Source organism: Anopheles nili, chromosome 3 (assembly GCF_943737925.1).
Source record: "Anopheles nili chromosome 3, idAnoNiliSN_F5_01, whole genome shotgun sequence".
Lineage (NCBI taxonomy): Eukaryota > Metazoa > Arthropoda > Insecta > Diptera > Culicidae > Anopheles > Anopheles nili.
Genome location: NC_071292.1, coordinates 35,881,358 through 35,894,351, shown reverse-complemented (window position 1 = coordinate 35,894,351; position 12,994 = coordinate 35,881,358). Strand labels below are relative to the sequence as shown.

The 12,994-nt window shown below is 50.3% G+C and overlaps 1 protein-coding gene across 1 annotated transcript in view; it reads left to right on the top strand.

Moving 5' to 3' along the window:
• Positions 1–3,740: 3,740 nt before the first annotated feature.
• The window catches only part of LOC128724160 (muscle M-line assembly protein unc-89-like), a 92,694-nt gene continuing 83,440 nt past the window's right edge, over positions 3,741–12,994 (top strand). Inside the window, exon 1 of the mRNA XM_053817925.1 lies at positions 3,741–3,762. Coding sequence (XP_053673900.1) covers positions 3,741–3,762 — 22 coding nt within the window. The remainder of the gene's footprint in view (positions 3,763–12,994) is intronic.

Below are 12,994 nucleotides of genomic sequence, written 5' to 3'. Positions count from 1 at the left end.
GCCACGATTGGTTTACACTCAGTGCTTTCGTTCGGCAAACATTCCAGGTCGTTTCGAGTAGAAGCGTGTTTATCAAAATTGTGGCGATGAGTGATTACTCGCGATCGGATGGCCAAACCATCGTGTCTCGTTTGCTCGAACGCGATCGTCGATTTCCAACGCGATCTGTTTGCCTAACAGCATCCATTTACAGAAAAGTCAATGCCTGCTGTGTTTGCATCTAACCACACGTTTCGCACCCATTTCATTGCAACGCGCCGATGGATCCGATGCATGTTTTGTGTTTAGTCTTTGCAAACGAGAGATGTGCTCCTTTTTTGACGCTTCAAATAATCCTGTAGTGCAATCCATTCCACGTGTGTGTTATGTTTTTTTGTGAAGCCAGAACTTGTGGTGGGTTTGTTGCGGCTTATACGGGAGTGAACACACTCCGTTATGGTCCAACGGTTGACGGGGGTCAAAAATCGAATTGTAAAACGTTCTGCAACACTCCCAGCGCCGATTGCATCCATTTCGTCGAAAATCTCCCAGCGCATCTATTTGCACAGCAGCAGGAAACGAACGAGAAAGAGAGAGAGAGAAAGACGAATGCGCGCATAGCCATTTGAATGGAATAATGTAGAAAAAATGTTGGTTCGAATAATATCAATTTTTTGCCTTAATTTCAAGCCCGTACTTTTTTGCCGTTCAATAAAAGAATTATCAGAACGACCAACGCTGCATGCAACCACCATCGATGCTATTTTTACTAACCACGGTGCGGATGAAAAGCCATTTTCCTGCGTGTTTGCTTTCCACGAATGCTACACCATCCGGTGATTCATCGATTCAACGCCCCCTCGGGGCCGTTTGCTTAGCAATGGAAAATAACTTGAAATTAAGCCACTCTCGGAAGCGTCGTTGGTTGGTGTACGCGTCCGGTTCGATCCTGCCGCCGGTTGTTTTCCTTGCCAGTTTTCGTATTAATCTCGGACCCAATCACAACACCCCTCCGGCGGAGTTATGGGAAGTTTAGCCCCACGAAGCAAAAAAGAACCTTCGCCGTACTACCTGTCCATTGTTACCATCCTTGCGGTCATCGTTTCGCTTGAGAGATGGTTCGTCCCCGTCTCGGAGCCTCGCGCGAAGGGTCCTTGCGGAAGAAAAACACCGCCAGGAGAGGCAGCACGAACAAAAAAAGGCCACAAAGAAAACACTAGACGGGCGGGCAAAACCAACAGATTCGTGTTTTTGAAGCCGCCCTTCGGACGGGGATGGCGAGATTCTACAAGCGGCTAAATTAATAATGAAAAAATAACGTCGCAGCGAGCGGACGGCCCCGGGGGGAAGGTAAATATTTTTTGAAGAAATTAAAATCGAATGAAAAGTAATGCTCCTGATGGGTCGGCCGCACACATTCACACACAGCGCCTGCTGCGATGTTGCCCTTGGCCCATTCGCGCCCATTGTCGTACGGTGACGTCATCATCATCATCATCATCATCATCATCGTCGTCGGGAATGTGACGGGAAAAGGTGAACGAGTATTAGCAGCGAGCCGGGCCTGGAATTGGATTTTCATTATTATTATTTTTCCGCCCCCGAGCCTTGTAAGCACTTCAAGGCTCGGTTCGAAGCTCGTCTTCCGGTGGTTCCGTCGAATGATGGATGAACGCGAACGGAAGATATGGTACTTCCTGATTGAGCATCAGTGCGTGTCACGGCGTAGCGAAGTGTGATGCGATGCAAGGATGGCCGAGTGTCCTAATGGAAAAGGAAGTCGTTCATTGATTCATGGCCAAAGCACGAGCCAGCAAAGCGTCCTGGACATCGAGGAATCGGTACAGAAGTCGAACGAACGCCATGATGACAGCGGATAAAAATGATGCGCGGTAATTGTACGGTTGGGCCGAAAATAGTCGTCCGCCGGCATACGCTGTCATTAGAGGGGTGAACTCTGCTGTACGGCCGCGGTTAGTCTCCGGTCAACAATGGCCAACAGAGATGGAACGCGCCGACGAACGTGAAAGGCTTAAGAGCTGAAAGAGCTGAAAAGGCGCATACTCGCGCGGCATTGTCAGCGAGAAAAGTTTGTCCCTCGACCGCTACACGATGCGATGGCGGTGGCGTTTTGCTGCACAGAAGAAAAAAAAAAGCGACATTGCGCTCGGGAAGTGGAGGATTCCAGAGATTTTAATCTCTATTGATGGTTGCGGCCGCCTCGAATGGCTTCACGTGTTTCTCATGAGCAATAGGTCCGACCCGCTGTCAAAACAATGGCGCGTTGTCGGACGGATCTCGGCTTCATTCCGGCGACTTGGTGGAGCTCTCTCTCTCTCTCTCGACCTTTATTCCTTTTTTGTTTCTGCTTCACCACGCCTTGCGTCGTGTTCTTTCATCCCTGGTGCGCATTCTTACGCCACGGTCGTGTGTTCCACGCGCTCCATTATCGACCACGAGTTTGATGGCATCTTTCCATCCGAGACTGTTGGAGCAAACCCCCTTTCCCGAGATGGACTTGTAACGGCAAAAATGGTACCAGATAACCGGCCACCGCGTGGCGTGCCTCTAAGCTTAAAAGTGCCCGGGGAACGAGCGAAAAGTGCCACGCACAAGCGGGCAGGTCAACATGAGGAAAAAGACAAGCTACACAACCAAATGGAGCCCAGATATTGTCAATTCCGAGCCCTCGGGGCAAAAGCGGTAAAGACAAAAGCACAATTGAGCAGCGAAACGTGAGCAGCCCTTTTTCGGAGGCCTTCAAAACTCTCGCGACGACTCGCACGCCGGCAATTAGTCATCAAGCGAACATCGACCACGAGAGGACCGCTTCTGAGGCGCAAGATCTGTAGCGACGATAAGCGTACCCGGCTTAAGTAATCGACTGCTCTGAAGCCACATCATAAACGCTCGTTCACAGGCCATGAGGGCCGTCCCGGCTTCTTCGGCATGTTATCTGTTGAAGGGTTTAAAAGTGCTTAACTTCCATGGTTTGCATCGGTTTGCTTCCCACGCGCGTGAACTCGCTGGACCTTGTAATGCAGGCAATTACGAGAATTCGCGATCGCTGGATGCGATTTCACGACAATATTTGCCAAAACCTTGAAGCTTACAATTAACGATTGACGCTGTCTTGTCTCCTTTGCTTTGTATCCATGCGATACGCCCTATCGTCATCACGGAATGCACATGGCCACACGGCTTTCATAACGCACCAGCCCAAGGACACGTTTCCATTAGATATGGCGGCGCATTTCCCGAGAGTGCGTTTGCTGGCTCGCGGGTGGATTTTAAGCGTTGACGATTGTAATCCGATCACTCTGCAGAGGCACTCTCTCGGCAACTCTCCAGCAACACCAGCGCATTCCGGCCGCATTCTGGATCATTTCGCCCGAAGGCATTTCCCTTTATTGATAGCGGAAATGGCCGTAATCACGCTGATGGCGGTGATGGATGCGTTCGAATGTGGACCGTGCGCCACGAGGTGCTCTGCGAGACGCGAGCAAACACGCCAAGATGCTGCACATGTTTGCGGGACACCCGAGATTCCCGTGCACGGCATGCGAAATGCGCCCGCACTATTCGAACGTGCACCGTAATGCGACTGTTTGGCATTCTCAAGGGTCCCTGTTGACACGAATTCCACCTGGCGGTGCATGTCGCGTCGTCATTACGGCTTCGCGGAACTGTATGTAATATTCATTAGCCGGATTTGCTGAGTGTGTGCTGCAATGATAGAGCCGTATTATTATCGTAGGCTCATGAAACAGCACCAGAAGGACCGTAAGGGATGCGTGCATTTGTGGGACAAATCGATCTCACCTTGGATTCATATTTTTTCCCCATTTGCACCCGTGTAGCATCGTGTTGTTGAGCTTCGCGACAGGACCCCGGAACATTGTGAATCAATTTGACAAGCTCGAAATGTCTGGTGTACACGCAGCCACATCAATACAAGTTGCCATTTTTGGTCATTTGCATACAAAATTAATTCCTCACACCGACCCTAGCGACCGGCCTTCAAGCTCAGCTTCGGCAGATCTACGCCACTCTAACCGTCGACAGGCGACGATGCCAATCGACTACTGATTGGTTCTATCAGACTAAATTTCGCATCCACCCGGCGTCGAATGGAGCCAGATTCAGCCTCACGCCACAGCTCAGGGAGGTGCTTTTCTCTCCGGACGGCCACAAATGTGACACATTTTACACACTCAGCTAACTTTCGATAGCGTCTCGGAGGCAAATTCCCAGCAGTTTTCACCCAATCTCGTCACGTTCTCGGGCACGACCTGAGGACAAGTCACGTGTGCCTCGACCGAGTGCCCGATCTCGATAGGGATGCTGGGAAAATAGTGCCGAATGATGATTTCCCAGGCGGTTGCAAATCTTTCACCACCACCACCACCACCACTCGGTTGTTCTCGCACCTCCACTAGGGCGATAATCGCGATATAAACTAATGTCATTCGACCGTATTTCGCCTCTCCGTTTGACACTTCTCGCCGGCCTAGGGGGAAAGTCCCTACGGGGCAAACTTTCAGCAAATCTTTTCAATGATCGATTTTTCGATTGTGTTCGATTCTTTGGCCGATTGGCCGGAAGGACGACGAGTTTCGAGCCCATTGGCCCGAGGGCGTTGACGGCTGCTGACGTCGGTTCCGGAGACGGACGGTCGAATCGAACCGTCCCCATTTCAAGCCTTCGTCGATGCGAAGGTAAGAAACGGGGCTTTCGGGGCGATATTGGGTTAAAAGTTGCTGATTGATTACCGCTGCGTCAGAAAGTGTGTGATTGATAGCGCTTGATTGTGTGTGTTTTTTTGCTTCTTCTTCTTTTTCTTCTACTTCTTGGGCGATAATCCTACGCAGTCGTTCACTTTGGCCAAGTAATTGGGCGGTTCAAAAGATTCATCGAAAATATCGCAATAACCTCATGGTGGGGATTTGCTTCGAAAAATTCCACCCACATTAGGAGAAGTTTCGTAACAATAAAATACGCAGACGGGCACGATTGGCTTGCAAACGGTTCGAATTAAACATGTAATTAACCCGCTGAGGCGCTGGCGCTTCATTACGCTTTAATTGCCAGAAAATGCCTTTGTATGCACGGCAACGGAAACTGCAACTTTTCCAACCACCAAACACTGTTCATTAAAACTAGCGCTTAACCAGTGCATTCTTGAGTGGTTGCAAACGCTCGCAAAAGTAGCAACTGTTGCCCATATACTAATTACTTTCCAACGCCTTGGACTTGGTTCATCCGCTGCTGGGTTTTGTCCGAAACTTTTCCCACCCCAAAAAGGCAGCCCCGTTTTCCACCAGCATATAATCCGCGCGCTGATTTTCGCTGACGCGAGAGCGTGCGCTTGGGATTGCATTTCGTGCTACCGGAAAATCGCCCGCTCTGCGGCCGAGCACCAGCAAGATGTAACGCAAGACGAAAAACAATCTGCTTCCCGAGCACCACCTTCCTCGATCGCTTTTCCGGGGCGGCAAGTCCATTCGCAGCCGTGCCATTTCGCAGTTTAAGCACGCCGGGAGCCACTTCAGACGGTGTGGCATGCGGCAGTGCATCATAATATTTTTAACAGTAGTTTATCCCATTGCCACCCGCACGGTCTCGCTCCACCGGGAGTAGCGCGGCTTTTCCCGGAAAAACGGCGTCCTTCACGCGCCACCCCGGAGTGGCGTCGTTGCGCGAAACGAGATCCTGTCGAGAATCTAGTTAACTTCGCAGCCCACCCACCAGAGGGCGGAAGCTGAACGTGAGCAATTTGTACCGCTCGTTCCCATTTGTCTAATTTTGCCTGCATATTTTATTCATTACCATCTCACCTCGCCGGGCACGGCCGCGAAAGCGAACGCTTCCGGAAGGATCTGTTCACCGGTTCACGCAATCCTTGCCGCGCTCGCCGCCAGTGCCGACGCCGCACGCTAACACGGGCACAAAGTGGCCACTTTCGGGGTGGTCCCAGCAGTAAGTATGAAAAATTGCGCAAAAGTGATACCAAACTGAATTAAATTCAATTGCACGAGGGCGCTTCTCGGCACCGAGCGACCATCAGCAAATGGATTCGCCGCGCAATGGCACTCCGCCGTGGCGCGTTTGTAATGCGCCGCTAAACTCCCGGCTGACGGGGCAGCAAAAATTACCATTCCGGGGATTACTGATTGCGATGAATTATGTGCGCCCGGTGTGTGTGTGTGTGCGTGCTGGTTGGCTAAGTCCGTTAGCCTTTTGCTGTCCGTTGGCGAGAAGGGCTTATTAAATTACCTTCCCACCTTTGGTGGGGAAAAAAAAATCCACCGCTCGAAAGAAATCCTCACCTTCATTCGTCATTTCCGCGGGAAAATGTCACCACGGTGCATTTCCCGGGATGTAAGAAAAACTCTCCTTCCTGCTTGCGAAGATGCGAAGGTCAGCGCTGGTGGAATAACAATGTGGATTCCGCGACGCGATTCGCTCCAAATCCCGTGCACGGTTCCAATCTACCGTGCGGTACCGTGAAGTACTTAAAAAAACTTTTTCCACCAACAGGCCACCGCCGGCATTACCATACAAAGTAAACCAATCGGTGGCTTTCTTTCGTCGCGCGAAATGCGCAGAACCGATTCTCGGGGAAAAGTTAGATAAACAAAATGAGATTATGACGCCAGCCGCATTCCGAGCGGATTGTACTTCATTTCCTTCGCCGCCGCCGCCGCCGTGGAAGTGCCGCCGCTTGGGAAGCCGATCGAAATTCATCGCAAAGGCTGGGTGTGCCTCTGGCATCCCGTTGTTCTGTTTGCGTCGAGCCGAATCGCCAAACAATCGAGCGAACCATATGCATTACGGCCCCAGCGAGAGCGAAAGAGTTTTCCGTGTCACTTCCTGTGGGATGGGTACACTTTCGGGCGCATGGTTCGAAAAGAAGTTCGGGGTCAGCTGCAAAACGCCCGCCTGACGCCGTCACTGACAGGTTGAGCTTCGTTATCGTGGGTGGTGGCGAAAGGCGTTCGCTGGGACGGTAGAAGACGAAAAAAAAACGGCACGAAAAGCTTCACAAAATAACAAGCGAAAGGCGCAACCCCTTGGGGCGAAATCGAATCGCTCGAAGAATCGCGCAGGGAGTCGGAATGTGCAGGGCTTTCGAGATCCATTCAACCCCCTTCTGGCTCGCAGGGCTTTGACGAACTTTGGCAGGCTAAATTTGTTTGTGTTTTCTTCAATTAACTTATAATCGAGTTTAACAGCCAGCGACCAACGCGTGCGCGCGGGGTGTTTGCGTTCGCTGCCGAGGCAACACTCGGTCAACATTCAACAGCAATGTCAATATTTGCCCCCGAATGGGAAGTTCTTTCTTTTTGGCATTCGATTTCGTTTCATTTTTTTTTTTCGTTCAGGCGCTACCACGCTCGCCCGTGCATCGCAATTTATTGCCTTATCGACGGCTATAACTACCCACAGACTGGGTGAGATTTAGCTCGGTGAAAATACTATGCGCTATGGGCTTTTTCCGAGCGGGAAAAAGGATTTCATTAAACGCCCAATTCGTCGTACTGCGATACAATTCAAGTCGTTCCCAGAAGGCATAACAATATCGATCAATAGGCGCGCTGCCAATCGGGCGCTCTGCAGATGCTGGAACGTGATGGGACTTCGCTTGGTGGGGCGTTACTTTTTGCTGCTGCTGGAAGTACACGCGTTCGATCAATACGCTGCGGTAATGTACTCGGCGCGGTTGGAATCGAGAGGAAGAAAAAAAAACACCGGAACCGGCACACGAATTTGATTATTCACCCACTGTGAGATCATCGCACGTTTTGAAGAGCCAAAGCCACCTTCAAACCTACTGCGAGCTTTCCTTCGAACGTCCTGGCAATTACACTTTTGTTCAGTTATTACATTTACGTTCTACCCCTCGGTGTGAGCTTTTGTGCGTTTTCGACATCACGGGTCATGAGTGTCACTTCGGGATCTGATGAAGCGACAAATTAACTCCCATTTCTAGGCAGCAGACGGCATCCCCAGCGTCTAGCGTGCTGTGTGCTTGTCCTTCGAGTTGCCTTGCGCTAAGGACAACCACAACCCGGGGAGCACCTTTTCATCAGGCCAATATCGGGCAGGTACGCACGCAAGTACTTAGGTGTTCGAAATGGTCCACTGCCCGTGACAGCATCTTGGCAGGAAAACTGTCAAAACAATTGGACTCGTGTCGGAGCACAAGGGATATGTGTGAAATGTGTGCGCCGTGAAGTGGAGCTATCCTTTGGATCGAAAAGGATCGTCCGCTACCGGGCAGGTGTTGCTTCCAGTCCTTCGCACACGGCTTTCGCGTGGTAAATGACCTTGGGACGGGAAATGGTTTGACTACGCGTTTTCAATTTTCGTACAGCCGCCCTTAACGCGGGTGACCGGTCCGTGCGGATTGGGAATATAAATGAGCTCCAGCAGCATCGGTAGCAGCGAGAAAGGGCAGAATTTCAATTTCTCCCCCAATCGCCGAGGCCGCAAAAGTTTTGATCGATTTTTCAGGGTGGGGCGGTCAAAGAAACTTTCGATATAAATCTCATTTTGCTTCACCGCTAGCGGAAAAATGTGCCCCTTCTCGATCAATCGGTTCACCGACCGTACTGTCGACCGACGGTGGAAATCTTGAATGCTGCTGCACTGGAAAAGTTTATAATTTCTTTTCGAATCCGTTTAGTGTATTATCCATCAAACGTGCGGTGCCCTCGAACCGGCATTAGACGAAAGTAGCCCGAAGCGGTCTACTCCACCCGGATTAGGTCGCAAAATTGGCTTTCGCTTTGCCACACCTTCTCTGGCTGATCTGCTGACACCGAACGACCGTTGGAAGCTCCGAATCTAATCATTGACATTCCTGCCGAAACGCACGTAAACACGGTGTCCCTTTATGCGGCAAACTAGGCCAAAAAGCTGTGTCGAGTTGTGGTTTCGTTTGTTCGAGTTGTGAAGAACGCACAGACACCCAAAAAAAAACAACTCTTACCGCTGCTCGCGTGCACCGACCCCTAGCGGACTGCTAAAACAGCCAATCATACGCCGGGCTAACTTCCGGAAAGGGGACTATAATGGTCGTGATTTGTGCAGGCAAAATTCTGCCAACTCAACGGACCTCCCGTCCAGACTCCGGGACAACACAGGACTCACCGGGAGAACAGGCGGAAACTACAAACCCCCAAAATAGTACGCCAGAACGAACCGGAATGAAATCAGATGAACTTTTCCTCTCAGCAGCTCGTAGTTTTTTTTCTGTGTGTGTGTGTGTATGTCTGCTTCGGTTGGCTTTGCTTTGTTTTCGACTCGCACTATTTCAAACCGGATCCGTATCATTCCTTCATCTGCAGTCGAATCTGATCCAGGCCACGGAAGGAGCCAAGCGGCCGAACTTCGGGCAGCGTCAATAGTTTTTGCTCGAGCTTTTCCTTTGTTTTTTTTTTTTTGCTCTTCTGTTTTTGGCCAGTTGTTTTCCCTCCAGCAGAAGAAAATAGCGGCCGTTTGGTAAATTGACTTATCATTCCCGGTATCGCACCGCCGGATCTACGCGACTGATTGCATCTGTCCCTGGCCTGGCCATGGGATAGGAAACATTGCAGATAGCCAAACAAACAGCATTGTTCCCGAGAAAAACCCTTGTTCCATCGGAACGCATGGGATGGTGAGCAAAAACAGAAAGCAAGCAGCCGAACAAGCTGAGTTAGCTGCAGGATCGTGTAGCAGTCGCAACAGATTTAGCCCGCTTTTTATACGCCAGTTCAATCTGCATTTAATTTGGTTTTATATTTCCGGGACGTCTAAGATGCTGCGAGCTGTTGGGATTGTCGATGAAGCAAAATCGATCCTTAAAGCCCGGCAGATTGCGGTGGCTTCTCGGTGGCTTTCCGTTAAGTCAAAGCCTCATCAAAGCAACCACGGTGTTTGTAAATTATGCACAGAAATTAAGCACCCTTATAAACGCAGCACGCGCACTGGCCAATAAAACACGGAAATCGGATTTTGCAACGAGCGGGCGAAATGCAGGGCTGCAAAATAAATTAAAAAATGCGCTCGCTTCCCAGCGACAGCCAACTCGTGCAGCTAAACCCCTTGAAGTCCACTGAAGGAACCCGATGAAGAAAACAGTATCCAATTTATTTGTGCTTCGGTTCGGTGTTCTGTTTCCCCGCAATCGCTCTCGATATGCCCGGTGTTGGCGAGCCGTGAATAGCAAGCGCAATAAATTGACTCGTGGTGCACGGTATTACTTTGCCATTGTAAACACCGCGCTGGATGTCGAACCACAACCACGGGCTGCACCGCGGAACCGTAAACGGATATAATCGCTGAGAAATTTTATTAAATTTCACAATACCCAACTTCGCGTCCGTACTCCAGGACGCGTTCTGTTCAACCCCAACACATCGCCATGGCTGTGGGGAACATGGCCAACATGGGCTTCTTTTTTGCTTTTACTTTTTGCAGCTCCAGTAGATCAGCCTCAGTCACGCCCAAATGGGGTCGCTCGTAATAAAAGGCACGAGTCGAAGAAGGCTGAGTTGACATGAATATAACTTCCAAATCGCTTGGACTTTTCATGTACGGCTCTCTCTCTCTCTCTCTCTCTCTCTCTCTCACTCGCACTCTTCTCGTTCTCGCTTACATACAGGAGCATGTAAATTTTAATTTATGACAATTTACAAACACTGCCTAACGACCAGCGCGAGGAAAGGCTGTCTGGGTTTGGAGGAGAGCGTGAAACTCGTTCGAAACGAGAACATAACCTCATACAACACGTATCGAGCGGAAAAGTCGTCCAACATTCACCACCCGTCGTCGAGAGCTGCATATCATAAACTTTCCTGGCGCAAACGTAGCCCACGGTCTCGAAACTTTGCGAACACAAACATCGAAATGTCCACCGGTTGATCTTCCGTGGTTCGTGTCCACGTCCAGGAACACGCGCCGACTCTCGGTTCAGCGCAGGTCAGTTTAAAGGGCCAACATGAAACACGGTGAAAAACAGGATAAAAAGAAGAGTCCATGAAACACGAGAAAAACGAGAGAAATGAAAAAATGAAGCTCGCAGCTCGGCCTCGGAGCATATTGTCTCAGCTGCTCGATCTGCCGCTAAAGCCCGGCACCAAGCACACGCAACGGGCGTATGTGGAGACTCACAGACTCGCAGAATGAAAAAGTACTGCTGCAGCTAAGAAACCGCCAACCCGCGAGCGCTCAGAAGCTCAGACAATGGCTCCACATGGTGGCTGGTAAACTGGATTAAAGCTGCAAAGTTTACCGCCCCCGGGGCTAACCTCGGAGACATCTGGACTTTCTTTGCTGCAGCTTATTTCACTCCTTCGTTCGTTCGGGGCCGTCCGCAGTTTTTCAATTATTATTTCATCCCCGGTATCGCCCTCCTCTCTCCGGTGCAAAACCCCTTTTCCGTGGGCCTGTTGCGTCGATGGCGCTTTCTGGCGACACATCGGCGCGCTGTCACGTTATTCCGGTGGAAGGTTTCCGTGCCGTTTACTAAAACCCCGACTCAGGCGATACACTTCTTTTTTTTTTTCTTTCATTTTTGTTGCTGCTCGTCCTTGTTTGCCGTTTGCCTACCCACTTTATTCCACCGGGCACTTTTTAATCTGCTCTCCACAGCTCATCCGCCCGTCGGCCATCTTCGCCACGTGGTGTGGCTTTATGCTGCACGTTTATCGCGCACCAAACACACACAAACACACGTGCGCGAGACAGTGCGCTTTTCCGCCAGTCGATGTGCGCCCCAACTTCACCATGATTAACGATTTGTGCTTAATTTTAATAACTGCACAGCTTTACCACCGCGGCCCGGTCGACACCCACGCGGGCGGACGATGAAACGGATAAACTATTGCTATTTATTTTATTTATTATCTTCAGACAATTTGTTGCGCCACACAAAAGCGTCCATTAAGCGCGTGGACGGTTGCGGTTTCGGATTTATTTTTTTCTCCACATCCTTTTTTTTTTGTTTGCTGTTTGCACGCCCAGTGAAATATTATGCTGCCCAGCCGGCGGCTGCACAATGCTCGCGCTTTTCCTGCATCAGTGGCGTGGCCGTGGCTTCCGACGACGTTGCGTGTGAGGATAACTCCGATGGGACATTGCATTGTTAATGATTTTATTCGATTGTGCTTATTAATTTCGATTCAATCAGTGCGCTGGTGGTGTGCCGTGGAATGAATGTGTCTATTTGATTCGCCGGCTCCACGTGTTCCATCATGTTTTGATTTTATTCGGTCTTTAGAGCAAAATAGTTGCACCTTGATCGTTAAGCGCATTCGATTGTTGTTCGTTGGATCGTTACATTAGATCGTTACATGCGAAATATTTCTCCACGAAATGTGAAATATTTCGCCACAATCATCTCATGCTGCATCATGCTTGGGTGAGAATGCTTGGCTCGGTTGCTAGGCTTGAATGCTTTCAAATTAATTGAGTTACAGAGCAAAAAAGAAACAGTCAGGAAGCCGTTCCTGCTGGGCATGGATTGCACGAAGCAGCGTGATAGCGCCGCGAGATACTTGTCAGAGTCATTTTTCGGGGCTCAAAATGTACGCGCGAATGGTTTCAATGTAAATATCGCTACGCGGCCGAAAACGCGGGTGCTGTTGCAATGTCACCGTCACCCAGAGCGATACCATGGCAACCCGTTTTTCATCCTGGAGGTTTCGTTTGCAGGTACATGCGTTCAAAATCTTCACCACCGGGTTCGCTGTAAGCCTGCATGCCGATGGTTTTCGATGCGGAATTCAGTGGCCAACGTTCGTGTCATGTCCGGCATCGTCATCCGGTACTCACTGAAAAAACAAAACCTGCAAAAAACTAACCCGATGGCAAACTCGCCCGCTAAAACTAACCGGCGTGCTACCCAGCGTACCGGACCGATGTGACGTTCATCAAAGCGAAAACGGGCGCGTGTTGTTAGTTGGTCCCTGGAAGTGAAACACCTACCCGGACACGCAGATCCGGAGCCGAATCCGCACCCAAATCC